Below are 26335 nucleotides of genomic sequence, written 5' to 3'. Positions count from 1 at the left end.
GCCATATAATTTTGTTTCTGTTGTTTTATATTGAAGTTCTAAGAAACACAACTCCTTTGAAACATAAATACATATTCAGAAGTTGATTTTCTGTCATCCAATTCGCATCCTTCATTGATGAATGTTCTCATAGTTTTATAACAAGTTTTTGATTTGAGATTTTTAGTTTAAACTAATCACGATATAATTTTAACTCTGCAGAGAGCCATATATTTTGCTTCTGTTGTTTTTTCTTGAAGTTCCAAGAAACACAACTCCTTTGAAACTGAAATACATATTTAGAAGTTGACTATCTGTCATCTAGGTTGTCAGGTCTATTCGCATCAGAGAATCCCTAGATTATGACATTTTGGTATCGTTTAGTACTTATAAGTAACCTTTGCGCTTTAATGTTGGCCAATGTTACTAAGTTTGCATTGCATTATCGATATGGTATATTTTTTATTTTATCACTTTCTTATCTTCTTTAAAACATTCAAAGTTTTCCATTGTTTCGATTTCTTGATATTTTAAATCCAATAATATAATTTGCTTCTTTTTTTAAAATTTGGTCAATTTGGCCACTCTCTCTGGATTTCATGTTTCTTTTCATGAAATCCTTCAGGAATTTTTCTTTTCTGGTTAAGGGTACGGATTGGAATATCTAACTACCGGAGAAAAAGTTTCCTCTTAGTCGATTATGACTAATTTTTCAATTATCCATGTTACATTTTCAACTAAAACTTTCAGTCGGTAGCAGATGGTCCATTCAGGTGATGTTCCAGGTACCCAAGTTATACTTTGATCTTTGAAGACCCTAAACTATGCCTCTTCTTTTTGAATTTAGTCGGTCGCAGATGGTCTATTCAGTCGATGTCGAAGATGTTCCAGGTACCCAATTATACTATATCTCATGTTCTTCTACATAATTACACTATGCTGTAACTCATGGAATTTCAGAGTTCGTAATTGTATCTGGATCATCAACATCTGCCACTGAATCATATTCGAGAATAACATCAGATCATTAGGTATTTCATCATAGCATTCGTTTTCTAAAAAAATTATCATCTCTACTTATCTAGAATTTTTCGATTATTATCATAAAAACAATAAGTTTTTGAGTGTCCAAAATGTTCCTAGTTTATCTTTGCTCCAAAAAACTAAGGTTGTTTAAGTTTGTTTTCTTACCTCTTCAGGATAATTTCCTCCTTCAGCCCAGAATTGCATAATAGAACGTATTCAATTGGAAGGATTCTTAATTTCCATAGTCCAATGTAATTCTGCGAAAATTGTCAATGAAAATTACCATATAGCTTGAACCACTAATTGACGGTACTTCAATAGGTCCACAAAGATCTGAATGTATAGGCTAAAGCCCATTTTCTCAGTCACTGGTTATTTTTTTTCGTCACGATATATTGACAGTTCTCATACAAAAACAAGATATTGGAAAATGGGCGTTAGTATTTTAGTTGCTCCTGATCCTATAGGTTTCAAAAGTCATTTCACAGGTCCACAAGGTCTGAATGTAGTAGACTTATCACAGTTACTCGTATTCCTGGATCTTGATGGTTGCGGGAAGAGTTGCTATAACGAGTCTCTGCCATATTCTCACTAGCTGCAGCTATGTTTTCGGCAGACGAACGCCGTTCTAGAACATTCTTTTACATTCTCATTTTGTGCTAAGAAGGAATGCTCCAAAAATTTTCTAAACATTTTCGTAATATGCTTCAATAACTTTAAGCAGTCAAACTTGTCAAATCTGAAAAAGTATGGAAATGGTAATTTCACTTTGTAAACTATTAAACCATTCTAATCTAAAATGTTCATTGACATCAGGATCATCTGAGTTTTGGGCAAATGCTGACGATTGTTACGGTTGATTAGCTTGATTGAATTGGTACTGACAGTTCGTCTGTAGCTATAATTTGTCGATCGTGAACGATTGTAGGATATCTTAATTGCCGCTAAATCCTGATCTTAAACGCTTCAAATTACAACATATTCAAATTATTTGAATTCAAAACATTTTAGAGAACGCTTATTTATGATCATTTTGGATCCTATATTCAAGATTGAGTTAAATCAAATAATAAATATTTAATTGTGATCATTTGGAGTGGTTCTTTCTAAAGGACAGTCAAATGACAACGAATCGATTTCATTTTAATTCCTAAAGGCGACCAATTAATTAAGAACGAAGTGGGAATTAACCGTAAGCGGGTAATTCAAAACCGGAATAGATCTAAAAAACATTTAGTTGTCCCATTTATTTCCAACCATTTGACAATGAATTCTTTGTTTAAATTCATATTGGTTGATCAGTTTGAATATGGAGATTAGCAGTATGTTAGTACATCAATAAACATTTTTTTAGAAAGGAAAAATCCTCTAACCCATTGATAACTGAAAGCCTAAATTTTTAAATTTAAACCTGGAAAAGGATAATTTTTTGTTTTCCTGGACCAGCACTCAGGGGATTACTCCTACTCATGCAAAGCATTGTGTTGGAACTGGCAAAATAGGTTATGGAAGGGAGAATAGAGGCAGTAGTGTTTGTGGACATTTGATTTAAATTTTCCTATATTGAAAGTGAAAGGAAAGACTTCAGGAGGAAGCTTATTACACATACGGACAGTACGGCTAAAGAACGAATATTCCCTGTAATGTGTTGTGCGATCCACTGCCCAGTCGAAAACGAATTGATGTGCCCTTGCCGAAGAGCGTGTACCTCTTTCTTTAAACTCTCTAACCAATTGACAACCGAAACAATAAATTTCAAATTTGAACCTACGATGCCTAAAGGATCATTTGCGTCCATATCATTTATTAGGTTTCACATAATTTAGTACTTTTATATTCACTTGGTAGCTTTAAATTGATTTCTGTATAAATACTGTTGTTACACTATTTGTAAAATATTCCGAAATGTCGGGAAATGCAAAACATTTGTACTTTCTTCATATTTACTTTATGCCATATGTTGTTAGTTGCTCGCACAGCTGACATTAGTGAGGAGAGGAACGTAACTATGTATGTATGCATGACGTCCGTACGTACTAAGTATCTCTACTCATTTGGTATATTTAGTTAAAGCGCAATGCTAATGCCGGTCGCGTTCCGAGTTAAAGGTGTTTTTTCTTGTCGAAGTGCTAATCTTGACTGTGGCCTGTCGTTTGCTGGTATTTTTTTTTTTTTGTTGGTTTAATTTATTTCAGCTGTAGTTGTTTTTGCTGCTGCTCTTGTTGTTGTTGTTGTGGACGACGTCGTATATACATGAGGTGAACGACCAGAAACCAAAACAATGCGAGCGAGAATGCAACAATTGTTTGAGCTTTACGCGTCGCTGTACACACTCTCCCTCATACGGTAAATTTCTCTCCATGAATATACAAATGACGAAGACGATGACAATGATTATGATGATGTTATATAGATGGTGATGATGACATTCTTTATTTCTCTCATATTATTTGTTGTTGTTGTTGTTGTTGTATTTAGCTAGTTGGTAGTGGTCTAGCTAATAGCTGGCTGGTTGGTTGTTTAGTTGATATGAATGATACTACCATCTTCTGTGTTTGTTTTGCCAATTTAAAGACAACAGCAGCAGCAGCAACATATGGATAGTTTTTGACCTACCAACCGACAAATCTATCTATAAGTTGTTTTAATACTTTCTTTCATCCATAGCAATTTTAAGAAACAGCTGTTTGATGGCGTTTATTATTAAAATAGTGCGCTGCACTGTGGGATGTATGTGAAGAAGGTGATGAGAAGTGCTTTTGGATATTTCATTTGAAATTAAATTTGTTTATCTTCTTTGTAAAACTTTGGGTTATATTGCAATGTATAACTGCAATCATTTGTTTTTCAATGAGGGAATTAGTTATTAGACGTGTTTCTTATATGAGGACAATATGACTTAATGACAAATTTTTTCCGAAAAACTGATTCCCTTACCAATTGGATCTAGAATTCGAAGATGTTTGTCAATTATGAAATGAACTCAAATTAGTCAAGGAGAGTTGTTTCCTTGACAGGATATTCCCACTTGTCAGAATTCTCAGTCATTGTCTAATAGATCTATCCTAAACATTCATGAATTTTGCTATTTTTGCTAAACACCTACTCTAGCTATCCTTTGATGGTCAATCTTTACCAGGGACCTGGAATATCTTTGGTCCTTCACAACATTAGTCATATTTTTTCCAATTAAGATCTCTAAATCCTAATTTAAAAAATCGATTTCTGCAAATCGAGACCTGTTTCTTATATGTGGATAATATGACTTAATGAAAAATTCTTTCCGAGGAACTGATTTCCTTACCAATTGGATATAGAATTCCGAGAGGTTTGTCAATTATAAATTGAACTCAAATTAGTCAAGGAGAGTTGTTTCCTTGTCAGGATATTCTCACTTCATACTTGTTTTTACCGAAGTGTTTGATTTAAGAATTCTCAGTCGATTGTCTAATAGATCTATCCTAAACATTCATGACATTTTCATTTATGAAAAACCTACTACTGAAATATCAGCCATTAAAAGGACGGCAGGGATATTCGTATATATACTGACAGTCAGACCGCAATAAAATCTCTAACACAACATCACTTTTGGTCCAGGAATGCAGGCCATCCTTAAAAAGGATGGCGAAACATTCAACATTCGTACTTAAGTATGTACGGGGACACGGAGATACTAAGGGAAACTGCGTTGCTGATGATTTGGCTAAAAAAGGCGCCATGCTACCTAACGGACACATAGATTTCCTATGTGGAATTTCGTTATCCAAATACGAGCTTCACATTAGTAACTTCTACTATGAGCTCGCTCAGACAAGATGGGGTTGGGAACCCACATGCTCTATACCCAGAACGATATGACTCCGACTGGATCGTGGACGCTCTCACAATTGAGTGGTGTAGTAGCGGTCATTACCGGACACTGCACTTTTGGCAACCACGCGAGGAAACTTGGCTTGACCTACAACGACTTCTGTTGTCAAAACGAGGAGGAGGATGAGATCATTTTTCGTCTTCTTTGTCACTGCCCGGCATTAGGAGATCTATGCTTCAGGTTCCTGTCTTTCTGAGCTCTAAAAAGTCTTTCTGAGCTCTCGAAAATAAAAAGACCAGACATGGATCTTCTTAGAGTAACCTAATAATCACCAACTCATTGGTACGCAATTTAAAAATCTCCTCCCTCTTTCTTTGGACATCTTCCACTTCAATTTTCCCATTCTCTCTTTTCATTTCTATATGTCCCTCTTTTTCTGACTTTATACTTTCAGGTAACATAAAGTGACCTATTGAGCTGCTCTTATTTTCTTCACTTCGCGCCTGCCTGAAAACCTTACCTTATCTCAGGTGCGGATCCAGAGGGTGTGAAATACGACATTAACAACCCCCCCCCCCCCAAAACCGAAAAGTTTTCATATAAAAAAAGGAATAAAAAGAAAAATGTAGAACAAATTATAATTTTTTCACCCCTAAATGGTTGACCTGGATCCGCGCCTGCCTTATCTACTATAGCTATCCTTTGACGGCGAATCTTTTTCAGGGACCTGGAGTACCTTTGGTCCTTCACAACATCATATCATATTTTACCAATTTAGATATCCAAATTGTAATTTTAAATATCGATTTCTGCAAACTGAAGTCTTTTACACAAAATATGACGCACTGTGCTTTCGTATAGTAAAAATAACATGTGGATGACGTTCTAAACATGATGTTTGTTTGTTTATTTTGCTTATCAATTATTATAGGCTCATTTTATATTAATTATTTTCTAGTTTGTCCTCTTTGCTGCTGCACTCTGGCACATTGTACGTACATAAGTATTTTACTGTGTATTTCTGTCACATGAAGTTTCTTTCTCCCTTTATTTCTTTAGTTTCTCTCTTTGTGTTTGTTGTTTTGTTTGTTTGCCCTCAATGAGCGGGATTTTTTTTTCTGATTTTACTGCTTACAAATTTGCTGTGTTTTAGTTGGTTTGTGTTTTTCATTTATTGTTTTTACGCTTTGCTTTGTAGTCTGTTTTCTTATCTTCTGTGATTTCACTTTGTTACTTTCGTTTTTATTTTTAGTTGTTATTGCTTTGTTTGTTTTTCTATTGTTTTTATTTTGTGTATCTTTGTTTTGCTCTTGATTTTCTTTGTTTGTGTGTGATTTTCTGTTTTTTTTTTTGGTTTTTAACATCCTGTATTATTTTTGTTTAATGATTCTATAGTTGATCTTGATAGTTGTCAAGGATTTTAAAAAGTGTTTGGAAAGTTATATACATTTTATGGAAATTAGGATTAAATTTACTATCTAAATTTGGAAATAAATATTACTAGTAGTATATTTTTTGGAGATCATTTCAAAGATACTTCTCTGGAAGAGATTGTATATTTTTTCTTATCTCAATTGCTATTCCGTCTCTTTTACGTTGCGATAACTTCTAATATTTTAGGAAATATGTAGCCTTTTTGGAGGTATTTAAAAAAATGGAATGTTTCTTTATTATTGCAATAAAATTTCAAAGCTCATCGCATAAAATCTTATTGTAATCCTGTGGTAATCCTTTTAATCTTTAGCTTTTATAAAGGACCGCAATGATGGATTACAGCATAATTGAATTCAACTGCTCATCGCCTGAAATCTTACCGTAGTCATATAGTATTCTCAATATACCATTACATTGCAGGAAGAAAGCTTTATACTGGTTAGTTTGACCTGGTTATTGGAAGTTCCAAGATAGCTAGCATATCTGAAAATGAGCGTGAACCAGAATATCATGCTATATTAGGAAGAGATAGAGAAGAGATTCTTAGATCGTATTGAATAAAATTCAGAAAGACTTGAGCATATTGGAAATCTATACAGAAATCGACTGTCTACAAATAGTACCACGATTTTTAATGATAGCATTTCTCCCCTTTTGTTAGTTTTAACTAGTTTCGCTCACCTTTGAATTTTTGGCTTCCACCTCCGGTGGCTATGAGTGCCGACCGCTGATCTAGGCGTACGTACAACAGGCGACGTTGCCAGGATGCTGCGTACATAATTTATAACGGTTGTATATCCATCATTTACCAAATATCTTGCTGTCGTTAAGTTAATTAGGAACTGTTTACATCTTTATTGGAGAGATTCAAAGATGCACAGCACTTTACTGTAAGTTACTTAAAGTTTTCAAATTCAGTTTTCAAAAGGTGCCAGGCACGCTATCATAGGACCTGAACATTTTTCTCGCTATGCAATAATTCGCTCATGGGATGAATCGGAATTTGCCCGACATTGGCAGAATTTATAGACGCTCTGGCAGGCAGATGATTCATTACTCTGCCCTAACAAAGAGCTAATGCTCGGAAAGAACGATTTGAGACTACTTACTGGCTTAGTTAGCGGACATTGTGGTCTTAGATACTACCAATTAACTGCACGATTAGACCTCTGAGCACCTGCTTTGTAACTCTCCAATGTTGTTGTTCACTGCGAAATGTCTCGGAAGGATTTTGTTATTTCATCAAACTGGCTAATTGACACAGTCTCACTAATAATACATTTGAAAGCACTTGCAGAGGTTTTTCATAAAAATAGTTATCGACATAATCCACAATAGTACAACGAAAACTAGATTATCCCTAAGTAAGCTTAAACCGTCCTGGAAATTGAAGACTAGATTCCGTCAAATTTGGCATCACTTGCAAAGGTTCTTCAAATGTTGATCAAGTAGATAGAGCGTTCTAAACATAATACTCAATAGGACCAAGCAAATTAGATAATCCGTAAAGGAGCCTATACTTGATACAGTGAAATTTGGAAGCACTTGCAAAGGTTCTTCAACAGTTAAAGCATTGTGCGGTATAATGGTCAGTATCACGATCACGATAATCATCAGTATCTGTATATATGCCTAAACTAGAATATCAGGCCGTCTCATGAAGATCGCAGACTAGATTCAGTGAAGTACATATAGATATACGCCAAAGGTTCGACAATTTTGAATAATAGGAAATCAGATAATTGTATGACAAGGACAGAGGTAGGGGATCCAAATAGATTTTCATAATTTATCACGTACTGACAACTTAAATAATTCTGTAACAATTAAGAACTATTATTAAATAATCTCTGTAATTCGGTTTTAAAAATGGTTTAATACAATTTTTATACCCTACACCTTCGTGAGAAGGGTATATATAAGTTTGTCATTACGTTTGTAATTTCCACAATATAAATTTCCCTACCCTACAAAGTATATATAGCGAGCCTCAAAAGTGAGTATACACCAACAAATATTTGATTTTTTTTAAGATAATGAAAATCCTAAAATTTATTCATCGATTAAAATTTTAATGTTTTGGTTTGTTGGAGATTGAGTTGAATAATAGATTCGGTTGTGAAAAAAAAGATTTAAGTCGGACTATAATGATTTTCATGATCCTAAAAAAATCAAAAAATTCGAGCGTGTTTACTCACTTTTGAGGCTGTGCGTATATTCTGGATCCTTATAGATAGCGGATTCGATTAAGCCATGTCCGTCTGACCGTCTGTTGAAATCAATTTTCTGAAGACCCCAGATATCTTCGGGATCCAAATCTTCAATAATTCTGTCAGACATGCTTTCGAGAAGTTTCCTATTTAAAATCAGCAAAATCGGTCCACAAATGGCTGAGTTATGAGGAAAAAACTATGGCATCCCCGATTTTTGACCTATATCTGGATTACTAAGTCATTAATATAGACACTATAGATATCTAATGATAGATATTTCAAAGACCTTTGCAACGACGTATATAAGACCATAGTAAGTTGGACCTACAATGGGTCAAAATCGGAAAAAATATTTTTTATCCCGATTTTTTTTTCACAAAAAAAAAATTAAAAAACCAAAATTTTTTTTAAATTTAAAAAAATAAAAATTTGAAAAAAAAAATTTTAAATTTAAAAAAAAACTCGGATTCGAAAAATATTTTTTTCAAAAAAATTAAAAAAACAACTAAAAATATTTAAAATTTTGTATTGAAGTATAATTTGGTGAAGGGTATATACGATTCGAAACAGCCGAATATAGCTCACTTACTTGTTTAATTTCTTTTAAGAATATTTAATATAAGTTTCAGAATATGTTTTCCGACTCCTACAAATTTTGTATACTAGTTCTGAAAGATTTGGATTAAGATTTTAAGAAATGACCTGATTACATAGACTTTCCTAATTTCTTTCCGGGATCAATTCAAAATAGTTTTTAATACTTTATTGGTTCAACAGTCTAACCTAATTTAGAATATCTTCAAAACTTTTAGCATTCAAAATTGAATATAGTGAGCTATATTCTATTTATATCAGTACCGATTTCCCATTCCACAGAAACCTACCTCAATGAACAACTAGTGCACACCTCTCCCTGCGATAATTTTAAAACAAAGACAAAGATTAATAATAATAAAAAATGAATTCAATGTCGTTTGGATTCTTAATTTTTGTCGTACGTCCGTACTTACTTATATTTCACACCAACTCGTGTTGTGTCAGTCGTTTAAAATCGTGTGCGACGTTGGTCGTGTGACTGAGTATAGTGTGAGTGTCGGTCTGTCAGTCGTGTGATGTTCTGGCTCGCACAACGTGTATTTTGCAATTGCGACAATGTTTTTTTGTTGTCTACAACCAAATAATGCCGGTAGCAGGAGAATCATAATCAACCTCTGTATCCACAAAATCGACAAAAACAAGCAAACAAACAACTGCATACCAACAATTTTAATTCATGAAAAAGTTCAAGAATTCTACAACAAACACTCACACACTCTCAGATACTCAGATACTCACTCAAACATACTAACAATTAAAAGAGAGTGAATTAGTCTAACTATTTAGGAATAAATAAGAAACAGCAACAATAATATAATAATAAAATGAACGCACAGAGACAACAATGAGAAAGAGTAAGTGTTATAGAGGAGGAAGGTCGCGTAGAAAAAGAGTAAGAAAACGAAAATCCACCAGATTAAATTTTGTAGAAGATGCTGAAAACAAAAACACACAAAAGAAATTTCAAAGCAAATTTGTTTATGAAATATTTTTCATCTCACGAAGTAGTGCAAAATATTTATTTTAATCAAATTATTAATGTCGCTTGCTAGTATTTAAGGTGTTAATTAAGAAATGGGGCTGATGATTCATAGAAAATTTTAGATATACTTTCATAATCTAGATACATATGTATCTAAAGAATTTAATTTTCTTTAACATGTCATAAATTTCTGGGAATTTTGTTTTTTATAAAAACAAATTGTTGTTTCAAACTAATGTCAAAATGTTAAAGTATTTTACATGCTCGCAATACATAAATTTTGCTTTTCTTTTTATTATAATTATAACATGTTTAAAGTTCAGCAACCAATTATGCATGCCGGGTAGAAAGATAATTTAAGTTTGTAAGGTTTTGGAATTTTGCAGCTATTGTGAGTGTCACGCAACAGAAAAATACTAATGAACTAACTAAGATGGACACATGTTAAAAGTAGTTTAGAAAAAAAACATATTTCCAAACCTCGCATTCAAAAGATAACTTAAAGTTAATGAGGGAGGAAAATTGCCATGAAAATATTTATTAGCATTATTGGAAGTACTTAACTGAATTCTGAAGTATTATCCGAGTATATGCTAGAAATTTGGTTAAATACAGTTAAGATTTCGGTGGCTGCTGCAGAAAATGAGCGGCATATCCGTAAATTTCAAAGCAGGCATAAATTTGCTGCAATATAATGTCTAGAAGCGATTTGTTGTTATTGTTGTAACAGCTAAAACTATACAATTTTCTAATTGGGGGTTCTGCATCGAGGTCAATGACAAGAAATTGTGCTACTTCAACTGGGTTGGTCCACAAATCCATTGAACAAATATTTGACGAAAATAATGTTACCAATATATTCAATACATGTTTATTTGAAATTATCTGAATTTTATAACATCAAATAACGGCATACAATATAATAATTATCTTATATTTTAATATTTTCTAATCTAAAACTAATATTGGTTCAAAGAAAAGAGAAATATCGATTTTTTAGTGGTTACGATTTTTCGTCAAATGTTCCAAGAATGTGAACGTACCTTAAGTGATTTTGGATTGGGAAGTTGTATATATAAAGGGTATCTGAGGAACCCTGACCACAAGTTCACCTTAAATTTGGGAAACTCGGTCTATGTGTGACCAGTAGGTATTGAGCCTCTTGCTCCAAACCGACCACAGCTGTGCCATGATATCGGCTATATAAGTGTCGTTCAAAGCTGCGGTATACGATCCAATGGATCTTGTACCTCCTCGTATAAACGAAAGTCCTACCAGACATACCTCTGGAGAGGGGTCCAGCTGTATGATGTTAAAGCCAGGATGACACCTCCGACATGTCATGCCACAACATGACTTTGTGTTCCTTTACTGTATATGATGTTCCGAGGTTATCTAAACTACAGCCTGTTGTTAGGTGGAAGATAAGTGTAGAATGTCTGATACGTAGAGAGGGCAATATCTTTGATTTTCTGAATATTCACTAGTAATACATTGTTCTTTACTCGATAGCGGGCTCCACAAAATATTTTAGCAACGTCATGACTTTTGCTTTACTGCTTGGGAGGCTGCGAACACAGTTTATGAAAAGCAGTGCCAATAGATTGTTTTACAGGTATCGGATCTTCATCGATAGCCTAGAAATCTATTGTAATTGTCTATTCTACATCCAGTTTGGTCTTTGAATGTGCAGTAGCCAAACATTTCATACTGGTACCAAAGTGTACCAGTTAAAGGCAAACATTCGGGATTCCGATTTCATGATTCAGGCGAGACTCTACGAATTCGCAGAAATTATATTATCCGCAGAAACTACTTGAAGAATGGCAATGATGATATTTCCTTAATATAATGGTAGTCGATCTATTGCTATAACGAACATTCCGAATTTATTAGCGGTGGTCATTGTGTGGATTTCACGCCAGGCGATTTTATCTCTCATATTAAGACTTCTGGAGAAGTCAAAATAAGGAAGATAAGGTTGTGTACCTTTTCAGTCAGATCGGAGATTCGAGATGCTGGTGGCTTCTGTTTGAATGTCTTCGTGCATCTGAAGGGTTTAATTAAGGACTCGTTAAGGTCGATAAGGATGATAATTCAGTATTCTTTACATTGACCCTTTATTTGACACCGTCCGGCGCTAGCGGATCGGAGATATAGAATCACATATCTCCGATCAGGTGGTTTCCTTTTGAAAGTCAGAAGTATAAATGTCTTCCTTCTTGCAACTGAATGGTTCAGTATTATTTACTTTACTTTGTGATTTTGTTTGACCCAGGTATCACGAGGAGACAGATGCTGAAGTGCCCAAGTGGAAGGAAGTGGATGAGGTTGTACCTTCTTTGTCACTGGAGGTCAGATGGATAAATACCTTCGTTCGTGTAACTGAATGGTTTGATTAATGTTGATTAGGATGCTGATGCAGTATTCTTTATATAGATCCTTTATTTGACACTGTCCGTCGCTAACGGATAAATCTTTCGTGCATGTTACTAAATGGTTACTTATTTTAAATTTTCCCTAACATTGTAGAGCCAGATCTCATGGCTTGACAATTTGGATCAAGCTCATTTTGCTGCATCCGCAGATCTGTTGTAAATTAGAAAATCATCAAAAATTGCAGACTTATTTTGAAAGATGTTAGAATTGAAGCTGTTTTTTTAGTAGACAAATTTCTATAATATTTTTAAAGTATTTTAATTTGTACATATATGCTATATATTCTTAAATTAACCGAAGGAACTATTTAATAACATTCAATCTTTGTTTTCTGTTTTTTTTTTGCAGGATATTTACCCCATATTATTACAATTTTAAAGCAGCCCGATTAGCTAACACAATCAACAATACAAACATGAAAACTATACGAGTATAAAACTAAAGGTTCTTGGTTTGGAATTTGGCCCACCCAGAAAGAAACCACAAACAACAATTTACCAAATAAAACAAACAAAAAAGAAAAAAAGAGGTTTTCCAAACAAAACCAACCTACAAACAACACAATAAACATATTTAAAAAACCAAAATAAATCTACATCATTATAAGCAATGAATGTTACAAATCGACGAAAATCAACGGATGCAGATACACCAACAACACAACCAACCCAACAACAACAGCAGCAGCATCAGCAGCTATTAGCCTATGTCAGTTGTCGTCAGGCGGCTACAGCCTCAGCAACAACGACCACAACTCGAACAAGACAAGAACAGCTTCAGCCTTTTCAGCAAAGAGTTCACGTGGTAGAGGAGGATAACGACGATCAAGAACAGGTGGTTACTTCAACATCTAGTGATTGTCTGTTACCTTTGGCGGCCGAGGGTGAAGGCGAAGAAGTAAACTTAGAATTAGAGGCTTTAGTTACATCACCGGCTCGCATTACCAGCAGCACAAATAATTATGAAATATTAACATATAATTCCGATTCATTGTCGCTCGAAGAGATGGTCATGCCTTCAACATCAGACAACTCCAGATTGGACAGGGAAGGCAGTACAACAACAGCAGCAGCAGCAACATCAGCATCTTTAAACCCCACAACACATCATCTTAGTATTAATACGCGGATTATAAAGTCAAACAACGATATGGTAGCTAGAGATACTACCCCAACCACAGTGGCTGAGGCTGGAGATGGTGGAGGCGGGAGCATAGGTGCAGACCGTGGTGGTGCTTCCACCAGCAGTAATTCCTCCGATATGGTTAACGAAAATCATAAAATTATATTAAAACTGCCCAAACCATCGTCGGCGGCCACTACAGAATCTCAACTTCCTAATTCCCTTGTAGAGGATGATTTGCGAAAAGTGGAACCTTTGAAAATCAATCTACACAATACCCATCACACCTCTCACCACACGCCCAAGATCACTATTAAGCCTATAGTCAAGGAACCACCCGCCGAAGTACTAATGTCATCGGAAGAATGTTCTTCATCGGCTGAAGATGAAATGGTCAGCAAATTGAACGCCTCAGAACCGCACATTGTGCCGAAATTGACAATACGTGCTAACAATGACGAACATTCAACCATTGTACCAAAATTAACCATTAAAATAAATGATTCCACAAATGCCAGCTCCGATGGCCATAATACCCAGCCGGCTGCTAATACCCCACCCTTACCAAAGTTAACCATCAAAACTGGACAAGATGGCCACAGTGAATCAATTATAACAAATATATCACCCGCTTCCTCAACCACCTCCTCTTCATCATCTTCTTTGGCTTCATTCTCATCTTCATCGACTTCTACAAATTCGAATATGGCCACAAATTCCAGCTCGTCACATGTTATACCCAAGTTGACCATAAAACCTTTACAAAAATCTCACGAAACAGCGGAAATCAATCATCCTACTATACCCAAATTATGCATAAAAGGCAATATGATTTGTGGCGAAGTTAATGCATCCGAAGATGCTACCACCTCGAAAATACCCAAACTTACCATTAAAACGGGTCAGGAACATGCAGTCATTATAACACAACATAATGATCATACCAATGCCTTGGGCGGCATACCGAAATTAACTATTAAAACCAAATCCTTGGATTTAGTAGAGGATTCCAATGCTAGTAATGCGGACAGTTTACCGAATGAAAAAATACCCAAAATTACCATTAAAACTAATAGCATGGACTCGCCCAATATTGTGTTACCCAAACGAAGCATAATAAAGTCGCAATTGGAAAGCAGTCCTTTATCACCCAAACAAGCAGTGCCTAAATTGACCATAACGCGTCAACAAAATGATATGGTTGTTACTAACAAACATACAATAAACACTGAGGAAGAATGTGCCGGCTCTATACCGAAAATGACAATCAAAACTCAAAGTAAAATTGAAACTGTGCCTAAATTAACCATAAAAAATATTAGCAGTCAACAAAGGCCGCCCTCGACAAAAGAAAGCGGAACGGAAAGTGATGCAGAAGATGATGAAGGAGAAATGATAGGAGTGAATAGTAGTGTTAAAGCCCAAACTTGTAAGACAGTGCCGAAATTAACCATCAAGAATTTAGGTTCGCCCCAGCAAAAGTTGACTATAGTGCAGGAAACAACAGCGGAGGTGAATAAAACTAATACTAGCAACAGTGCAGCTGCACATGCCGCTCCTGTGGTGGACATAATTAATGCCAATATATTAGTTTCTTCTCCGGCGGACACAGATGAGTTTGCTGATTTGTTAACTGTAGACAATGCGGGAGAATCTAGTAACTCCCAAGAGTTTTGTGGTTTCAATGACAATACCGCTGATTCCGCTTCAAAAGTGGTAGTTATAACAGCTGCTAACAATATGGTGGTTCAGGATAGCGAATCTGAAATACGTCGCAATTCTGATGATATGGACATTGATGAAGACTTGCAGACCGTTCATGAACCTCAAATCTTTCAAAATGATATACACTTTAAGGGTCAAACACCAGACATGCCCGAGTTGTTAAATGGCAAAATACACCATCCAAAGGTAACACAAATTATTGATACAGTGGACTTGACCTCCTCTCCGTCGCGCAGTTGTTCTCCCTCCCAGTTTGATTACAACGATGACAGTAATTCTGCAATAGCACAAGTCAATAACTTAGCTATGCCCGGCACAAACATACTGTTGGAGAGATTGCAAAGAGAGACTACTGTCATACAAAATACCCAGCAGTTAAAGCAGCAATTACAGCAAACAGAAAATAGCACCACAATTCCACCACCCTTGCAGCCAAAACCTAATGCCATACAAACTTCACCGCCAGCCTCCTTGAAATATCCCCAATTGGCTGAACGTTTAATGGCAAATGGTACTAGTCCAAATAGCGGCAGCAACAGTAACAACAACAACACACACAGTCTGCCTTCACAAACCCTCAGCTCCAAAGAGGAGAATATCATAGATTCTATAGAGATCCTGGATACGCCTGAGGGTAGTCCACGAAATTCTCTAGATGAGTGTCCGGAAAATTTGCAACTCATCAATGAAAAAGTTCCAAGTAACCTGCCTAATGGTCTACACTATCCCAAGGATAGCGATAATATATTATCCTTTAATAATAACAATTCCAACTTAAAGCGTCATGCTTTAGCAACAAATTTGGCCGGCCAAACAAATCAAACAAATCATGTAGAGGAGAATAACATTGGCGAACTAGCAATACCGCCCTCCAAACAGAGAAGGCTAAATAATGATGCTATCAATACCAAAAACTCCCAATTGATTGTAAATAATAATAATGATTTAATAAATCAAAAAGTATTAACAAATTCACTGGAGGAATTGAACAAAACAACGTCTCCAGGTGCTGTTTTGACTCAGCCAAACGATTTTAATTGTTTGAAACAAACCACAATGACGCTAACAAGTCATCAGAGAGCACGTAAACAAAAACATGAACATCTTTTACCCATAGCCATGGAAGAAGTGATAGAATCAAGTCAAACCAATTCCAATGACAGTTTCGAATTGCCAGCAGAAAACAACAGCAATGAACAAGCTAATGAGAATTCTACACCCGTCCAAAAGAGACGAGGAAGGCCAAAGAAATCTATCGTCAACATTACCACACTCAATAACGAGGTTAACTCCTTAACCCCACAATTGACCAACCCCGCCCAAAAAGAAGAAACACCGCTAACCGATTCAACTTCCAAGTCAAGGCGGGTTCAATTGCTGCGTAAACGTTTGGCCATTGATATGGTGGATGCTGACGAGCCTTTACGCGTGTTAGATGAATTAGAATCATCTGGCAATATTGTGGGTGCAGCAAGCGAGGATGATAAAAATGAAAACCTTGAATTGGAAACACAGAAAAGGTTAAGGACTCCTCTACGCACTTCTAGACGTAGCAATACACCCACAGTGGTACAAATGGAAAGTAAGACAAAGCAGCGACCCCCCTCCTCACTAGCCATGGACAATAATAACAAAAAGTCATCGTCTCTACTTAAACAAAACAATGAAAATGCTCTCAATAGTTTTCTAGAATCGAATTCCTCCATTCCTTCTTCAGCCTGTTCAAATAGTTCTGCTACCCTAGCATCAACGGTACAAGATATAACTACGGCTCACAGCCTCTCTATGGCCACACAAATTGACTTGACCATGTCCTCGTCATCGAGCAATAGTAATGGCAGTACTACCAACACCATAACCACCGTTGAGGCCAACATCTCGAGCAATGCCACGCCGGGTCTTGTGCTGGGCAGTGCAGGTAACACGGTTTGTATTGGTGTGGTTGGTGGTGGCGGCGGCAGCAGTAACAATTCTATGTTACCACCCACTACCATACTGTCGTCTTCAGATCCCTTACCCGATGTTATATTCAAACCTAATGATTTCTCATCTATATTGGCGACACAACAATTGCGCGCCCCCATGTTCAGTGCAGTGGACAGTGTTCAGAATGAGTCTCAAGATGAAGATATGGCCGATGACGTTAGTGGTCCAGATAATTCGGGAGGTAAGTTAAACTATTTTTATATGTTTTGTATTATTATTTAAAGATAAATTTCTTAACAAAGGTGAATATATGATGTTTACAATAGATCTTGGACATGTAAGAATGTTGATAACGCCCTTGTCAAATGACTGTATTACTTTTTAATGTATTCTTGAATTATTACATAGAAACATGAACATGATTATTAAATTTACTCTCATATTTACCGAATCACTTTCTGAATCGATTAAACAATGTCCGTCCGTCTGGCTGGCTGGCTGTCCATGTAAACCTTGTGTGCAAAGTACAAATGGCAATTTTGAATGTCCGCCTGTATGTCTATTGAAATCAATTTTCTGAAGAGCCCAGATATCTTCGGGATCCAAATCTTCAATAATTCTGTCAGCCATGCTTTCGAAAAGTTTCCTATTTAAAATCAGCAAAATCGGTCCACAAATAGCTGAGATATGAGGAAAAAACCAGGACAACCTCGATTTTTTTACCTATTTTTGACCTATATCTGGATTACTAAGTCATCAATATAAACAATATGGATATCTAATGATAGATATTTCAAAGACCTTTGCAACGACGTATATAAGACCAATATAGCTCTCTTACTTGTTGGACCTATAATGGGTCAAAATCGGAAAAAATATTTTTTAACCCGAATTTTTTTTCACACAAAAAATAAAAAAACAAAAAAAAATTTAAATTTTTCGAAAACAATTTTGGAAAAAACTACTTTGGAAAAAAAAAATTATTTTGTTAACCTAAAAATATTTAAAATTTGTATTTTAAAGTGTAATTAGGTGAAGGGTATATAAGATTCGGCACAGCCGAATATAGCTCTCTTACTTGTTTTTATTTTATGTTAATGATTATGCCAGATTTATAGACATATCTCGATGACGACATTGTTTAGAGGAGTGATAGGAAGTTTATTGGGGTGATAGGGGGCCTTATATAATTTAGATGCTACCTTGCGCATATACTGCAATATTGTCCATTTAATAATAAAATTTTAAATCTATGAATTTATTTGAAGTTAACTTTTTGTTATTCTGTAATATACATATTTTGCATTATTTTCATTATAGTTTTTTCATGTTTTTATCTTTCACAGATGACTCAGCAAGTTCTTCTTCAATGTCTACAACACCCGGACGAGGTCGTGGTCGGGGTAGAGCTTCGCGAGGTGGTCGAGGCCGGGGTTACAAAGCACATCGCTTGGGACGTAATGCTAGTGCTGTATCAAAAACAATTGCTATGAATCGACCACGCTGTGTGGGTGCTCTTAAGCATACACCAGATCCGGACCGGATTAAAGGTCTATATAGCCCCGTAAGTATAAAAAAATATAAAAATGGTAAACGAATTTCACAAATCTTTTTCTCTACACACACTCTCTAGTGTTTGCTCTCTTTAAATGTTCAGTGTATTCTGAACACCTGAATTGCATGTGTATTCTGCATTTAATTTGATTACATAAATTTAAACAGTAATAACAACAACATCAAATGCATCACCACTACAAAGTAAAACATCAATTACACTAACAACAACAACTACCAGAAAAATGCAATAGATACAAATACAGAAAATTTACTATTGTGTTTTATTGTTGTTATTATTTCAACCACAAATAACAACACAATGAAAGAAGAAAGTGTTGTAAATGTATGTCATGCTAAAAACAACATACAAATGTGAAAAATATTGTAGTTTTTTTTTTGTGCGTTCATACAAGAGAGCTAGGTAGCCCGTCTCTTTATATTTGCACTAACAAATACCAGATTTACTGGTTTTGCTTGCATTTTCCTTTTCTTTTTTTTTGGTAACTCAGGTGTAGTAGTTTTTTTGTTTTGTTTCGGTAGTTTGCTTTTGTTTTGCCTTTGCAAAAAACACAATCTCTTTTGTATCCATTTTAATGGAGTGTTAACAAGCCATTTAACACTCTGTCTCTATACTACAGCACTCTGTTATTATTGCATATAATTAACAGACTTGTACCAATGTAAACGTATTTACTCTCTTTTAATTTGTTAATAGATAGAGTTGCATACTATACTGTTCTTTCTCCTATTGTGTGTTCATGACTCTACTCTGGGGGGTCAGATTTTTTTTTATGGTAAATTAAAATCGTGCCCATATGTGTTTTATGCATTTTTTTTCAATTTGCTTTTAATTCTTCTTTCATTAGTGCTCTTTATTACCACATACAAGTACGTACATATTCGTATTTAAGGTTTTATATATATTTTTCGTTCATCTCTTTAAAGAGAATTTTATAAGGGGAGCACAATAATTGTATTTGTATATGTATTAAATGTGTGGTGAATTTCTTGAATTTTGTTGTCAGTCTGCTTGTTGGTTGTGTAGTAATTATTTATTAACGATATAGACACATAACATTTTAATTAAGTTATGCATTTAATGGGTTGGTGGGATCCATCATGTATCTAGTGTAATTAATTAATAGCTTTTAAAAGAAAATTAATTTACACATATACAAAAATATACACAAATATTTGTATAACCTCTGCCCTAGCCTATAACCCAGCAAACATAATTTCCAACGTATAATTAGTCGCAAAACTCTATATACGACATCGACATTTCATTTAATTTGATATTTAATTTTTAAATTTATATTTAACTAGTTTACCCGGTAGCATTTACTAATGTTAGTTCATCAAGTTTCTCCAACCCACATACACCTGCCTGTTCTTATTTATTTGCAAATAAAATATATAAATTTGTACTGCATACTTTAGGGAGCTTTTTTATTACAGCTGATTGGACAAAAAAAAATTCCGAGTTTTACCCGGAATTTTTAAATTTTTTTTTTTTTACAAACCATATCTGAAAATCAGCCAAATCGCTCCAGCCGTTCTCTCGTGATGCCTTTACATACACTGAATCAATTAAGTCTCCGTACAGACATACTTATAATATAAACTAGATATTTATGGTCACTTTTCAATACATATTTAAACCTTTTTTTAATTCATTTTATAAAAAATCTTATAAACTAGAAATCAACATAAAAAAACTACAAACATTTTCATTAAAAACATAAAAATTTACATAAATTCAATAATTGTACGAAAAGTATCACCAAAAAAGTCTCCGTACAGTTAACCGTTTTAAGGCAAGGAATCCCAATATTAATTTTAATTGAATTTAATATGTGGTAGGTCCTCCTTTCTGAGCAATTGCAGCATTTTAATGGCTGTGCATGGAATGGACCAGCTTTGTTGTTATCAGGGAATCTATTTTATACCACTCTTCCATTATAACGGCTTTTAGCTGATCTTTTCTTGTTATATTGTGCTGCCGAACCTTTCTTTCCAAGTGATCCCATATATGCTCAATCGGGTTGAGATCAGGTGACTGAGCTGTGCGATTTAAGTGCTTAAGAACATTATAAATAAGACATTCCTTTACTAATCTAGAGGTGTGATTATGGTCTTGTTGGAAGCAATACAAACGTCCCAAGCCTAATTTTCCAGAACTTTGTTTTAAGTTTTCTTTTAATATATTAAGGTATGCATATTATACCATAGTGTTTTCAACAAAAATAAGTTATCTCACCCCAGATGAAGCCATGTAACCCCAAACAATAACGTTACCTCCTCCATGCTTTACGGTTAGCGTCAAATGCTTCGGATTCATTTCAGTATTTGGCTTTCTCCATAACATTTCTCTTCCATCAGAACCAAAAACATTCAATTTACTTTCATCGCTAAAAATAACTCGATCCCAAAATAAAAAAATCGTTATCAATATGCTCGATAGCGTAATCCAATCTCTTTTTCATGTTCACTTTTCGAACAAGGGGCTTCTTACGGCTTACTCGACCATTGTATCCATTTAGTTTAAGAGCGTTTCTTACAGTTTGGGGTTTACCGTTAATTCATCACTAGTTTTCAAGTTTCCCGCAATTAAACATGCGTTAATTTTTGGATTACCTTCTACAAATCGTACAATTCTTCTCTCTAAGTGGTGATCTATTTTTCTTGGATGGTCAGTTCTTTGTTTATTTGCCATTGTTCCGGTTTTTTTGAACTGTTGAATAACGTACTGAATGGAAGAGCGTGGTCTTTTTACAATATCCTTGATTTCGGTTAGATTTTTTCCTTCATTTTGCAAGTTAATAATAATTTTCTTTCTATCCATTAAAATTTGCTTATTTTTGGATTCCCTGACAACAACAAAGCTGGTCCATTCCATGCACAGCCATTAAAATTAAGCAATTGCTTAGAAAGGAGGACCTACCACATATTAAATGCAATTAAGTTTAATATTGGGATTCCTAGCCTTAAAACGGTTAACTGTACGGAGACTTTTTTGGTGATACTTTTCGTACAATTATTGAATTTATGTAAATTTTTATGTTTTTAAGGAAAACGTTTGTATTTTTTTTATGTTGATTTCTAGTTTATAAGATTTTTTATAAAATGAATTAAAAAAAGTTTTAAATATGTATTGAAAAGTGACCATAAATTGCTAGTTTATATTATGAGTATGTCTGTACGGAGACTTAATTGATTCAGTGTACATGGACCATTTCATTTTTATATATATAGATGTTAAATCTTTGAAAATGACCACTAGTAAATACTTATTAGGGTATAATTTACATCACTGCAATAAATTTATTTTAAAAAACCATGGTCACTGTTTATTAAGATTGAAATTGTTGCAATATGCTACATATGAACGTAGCAAAAGTCTACATACAACTTTTACTTCTATACAAGATTGTTATGATAAAGCCGTTAATTTCTTAATAGAAAAGAAAGGAAATATCCACCGACTTCGGAACATTAGTTGTCAAGTTGTAAAAAAAAAGGAAAATTTACGGCAAAAGTGGGGGAAATCTTTAGATTGTCAAAATCTAGAGTCAAACAATGATTAGGAACTATAAACGGTTTGAAAGATATGAAAGTTTGCCACGAACAGGACGTCCATTAAAGTGAGACGAAATGTTAAGGTGTAAAATTTTAAGAGAAGTGCTAGAAATTCCAAATAAATTAGGGTAGAATTAAAAAAAAGGATAACATCAATAAAGGTTATGGAATTGATGTCGATGCAGATTCAATTAACCGCTGTTTTAAAAAAGCTGGATTTCAGTCGTACATGGCCAGAAAAAAACCATTCAATTAGTAGCAAAAATCTATATACGATTTAATTTCGACCATCGTTTCCAAAAAGGTTAGACTAGCATTTGTCTTTAAAAAATCCTTTCAAAAAACATATGATAATTCAAATGCACTTCTTTGTACTGAATAGCTTAGTCAAAACGTGAAACGAATTTAAAGCCTTATAATGTCGACGTTACGCCAGTAGCCAGCTGTCCAACATCAGTAGTTTTTTAGATTGTTATATGCGTATGCTATGGCACTCTAGCCTAGTATACCTTAAATGACGTAGGATTATAAGCAACTGTGCTATTTCACCAGATATCACAATAGCGAGTCCTGGTCTGATGAACTGCTCGACCTTGCTAGTAGTAGTTTATCTGGGGTCAGACCATTTACCCATAATGGTTTGCTTGACTTAACGCGTGACATCAGTTATAGCACTGTAGTCTAGGCTAAACAAATGAAAGGTTTGATATTGGCGCAACAAATTGACAAATATAATGAACCTTATCTACCCTGAAACACGATGGTCCTATACGAATTATGGGTAACTAGCTCATCAGATATCACAATAGGGAGTTCTATTCTGCTCTATCAACCAGAAGAAAGAAGACTGAGCAGAGTGATCTTTTGATAACCTCCAGCGAAATGTCGCTTCATTCCTGCATCTCTGCATGAGCCAAACGCAGACGATCGTAAAGAGATTCAATGTTCAATTCATAACGACCCAAGGATCGTTTATCTGAGCCGCGACATCAGCAGGCAGGCACATTCAAAAGGAATGGATGTAATTATAGCGATAGACCACAACGTTGGTGACTTATTCGGTCTGGTAAATGGTTATCTCAGTGAATTATATAACTTTTGTGAGAGCTAACATTAACATACTCTTTACTTAGCCCATGATACAGCTTTTCTACACTTTTCTTAATAGACAAAGTCTTCTCAAAGCGCTAGCCGGCAGAAATTGGGTAGGTTAGGTTAGGTTCCATGGGTAGCCACTCTTCAAGCAGCTCACTTGGGTCCATTCAAAACTGATCCCATTGTGATACCCAAGGGGTAAACATCTTGGTATTAATTATACGTCCGTTGTTTCCAGGCTAAACCAACCAGATTCTCTGATGAAAGAGTAGATTCGTCTAAGACTTATCCTTGATAGCTCATCTAAGCATGATAGGAATGGTGTTCCGAAGATGCGTTCCCTCAGATTTATCAGAGCCGGGCATTGACAGAATAGGTGTGACACCGTCTCATCCTCTTCTTCATTATGGCAGCTCCTACAGTAGTCATTATACCGTAGGCCCAATCTCCTAGCATGTGTCCCAATTATACAGTGTCCTGTAATGAAGGAGACAATTAGCCTTATTTGCTCACGACGAAATTCCATAAGTAGATTCGTCCTGCTGGCATCATATACGGGCCAAGTAGACCTCGTTGTAACACAGGAAGACTCATTGGTCCACCTGCTTTGTGCAGATTCATATAGTGTCCGCTGAACAGCCATCTTGCATATAGCAAGGGAAATACCAGAAAAGGGGTCGATCTCATCATCATCCATCATCGCCCCCATTTTGGCCAGTTCGTCAGCTATACAATTACCCTGATTACCATCGTGGCCAGGGACCCATATAAGCGTTATCCTAGAATGTCTCGCTATCTCATTAAGGGATACCCGGCATTCCTCGGTTAACCTAGATGTCGTAAAGACACCCGCTATTCCTTTAACGGCAGCCTTGCTATCGGTAAATATACATATATCACCAGATATTTGATAAAACCTCAGCCAGTTGGATGCACGTTTAATGGCCGTAATTTCCGCCTGAAGAGCCGTACAGAAGTTAGGTAGCCTGAAATAGGATTTAATCCCATAGTTCTCAATAAAGAAACCACCACCGACCCTATTGCCCCTCTTTGAGCCATCAGTAAATACCCTTATGACATCATCAGGGGGTAAGAGTCCGCGCTGCCATGAATCCCTATTCGGGATCCTAATATGGAAATGCATATCGAAAAATGGTTTTGCGATGCAGTAATCGACATTACTATGTAAGTACCCATAGTAGTTCAGTATCTTAGAGTGCCCATGATCTTTACCATACCACGAACATCCAGCATTTAGTCTCACAGCAGAGTTGAGAGCCATTTGTATCACCATCAAATCAACTGGTAACCAGTTCAGGATAGTAAAAAGTGCCTTAGAGGGGGTAGTCCTTATAGCGCCTGTAATCAGTATCGCAATAGTCCTGAGAACTCGTTCCACAGCCTTACGGTGAGTAGCATTATCCAAGGCGTGCCACCACACCAACACTCCATAGAACAAGATGGATTTAACAACTGCTTTGAAGATCCAACTGATACCCTTCGGCATAATACCCCAGTTTGTACCAATTGCCTTCTTACAGGAGTAGATGGCTACATAAGCCTTGTTAATCCTGTTTTGAATATTCAAATTCCAGGACAATCTTTTATCTAGAATGATGCCAAGATACTTCGCATTATCTCTAATCTCAAGACTGATTCCATTCAGTCTAGGTGGTCTGAAGTCATCGATCTTATACCTCCTAGTGAAGAGAACCAGTTCCGTTTTTTGTGGGTTCACACTAAGTCCACATGAAATACTCCACTCACTCAGTGTACTTAATGCTGATTCCATACAACTGGATATTGTATCCAGAAATTTACCAGATATAAAAACTGCAACATCGTCAGCATATGCGACTGTCTTGATCCTTCTGTTGTCCATCCTGATCAACAGGGAATTCATAGCCAAATTCCACAGAAGTGGTGATAAAACACCCCCCTGCGGGGTTCCACGATTGGCCACTTTTAAAACACTTACACCACCTAAAGTAGCACAAATGACTCTATAACCGAGTATCTTTTCGACTAGTCGGCGAACACATAGATCAATTCCCAGTTCATCCATCGCAGATAGGATGGCATCGGGCCTGACATTATTAAAAGCTCCTTCAATATCGAGAAAGGCAACAAGTGAATACTCCTTATGTATTAGCGACTCCTCAATGGAGCCAACTAGCGAATGTAGAGCTGTTTCCACAGATCTGCCTTTGGTGTAGGCATGTTGGGATTTAGAGATGAGTTCCGACGGAATGGTCATTCTCAGATATACGTCAATCACCCTTTCTAGGGTTTTCAGCAGGAAGGATGCAAGGCTAATTGGCCTATAATCCTTTGGTTTAGTGTGAGTCGCCTTACCACCTTTAGGAATGAAGACTACTCTGCATCTCGTCCACCATGTGGGGATATAGGTCCATCTAATACACGCTGTGTATATGCTAATGAGCCATGGTACAACTATTTCTTCGTTCTTTTGAAGATCAGCAGGAATAATGCCATCCGGCCCTGGAGATTTAAACGGGTCGAAGCTTTTGATTGCCCATTGGATTCTATCCCTGTTTATCGGAACAGAGTTATCACCCGGAGCAACAGAATCGGCAGCCCCATTCATAGTCACATCATCGACTGGAAGGCAACCTGGAAAATGAGTATCTAATAGGACCTCAAGTGTTTCCTTACTATTCAGAGTCCATCTACCACAGGGTTTCTGGATATAGCTTGGTACAACCGGTGAAGTTGATAGAATTTTACGTAATCGGTTAGTCTCAGAGGATCCTTCCACGCCGCTACAGAAGTCCCTCCAGGCTTTCCTTTTCGTATTCCTCGTAAGGTTCTTAAAGTGGTTCACTG

The 26335-nt window shown here is 35.8% G+C and overlaps 1 protein-coding gene across 1 annotated transcript in view; it reads left to right on the top strand.

Moving 5' to 3' along the window:
- Positions 1-26335, top strand: part of e(y)3 (enhancer of yellow 3) — a 55924-nt gene that overhangs the window by 19887 nt on the left and 9702 nt on the right. The window contains exons 2-3 of the mRNA XM_065510339.1: positions 12833-17498; positions 18604-18821. Of these exons, the coding sequence (XP_065366411.1) occupies positions 13094-17498; positions 18604-18821 (4623 nt within the window). The 5' untranslated portion in view covers positions 12833-13093. The remainder of the gene's footprint in view (positions 1-12832; positions 17499-18603; positions 18822-26335) is intronic.

This window comes from Calliphora vicina, chromosome 4 (assembly GCF_958450345.1).
Source record: "Calliphora vicina chromosome 4, idCalVici1.1, whole genome shotgun sequence".
In the NCBI taxonomy this organism is placed as follows: Eukaryota; Metazoa; Arthropoda; class Insecta; order Diptera; family Calliphoridae; genus Calliphora; species Calliphora vicina.
The sequence above is the reverse complement of the archived record's forward strand: the minus strand, read 5'-3'. Positions and strand labels throughout refer to the sequence as shown.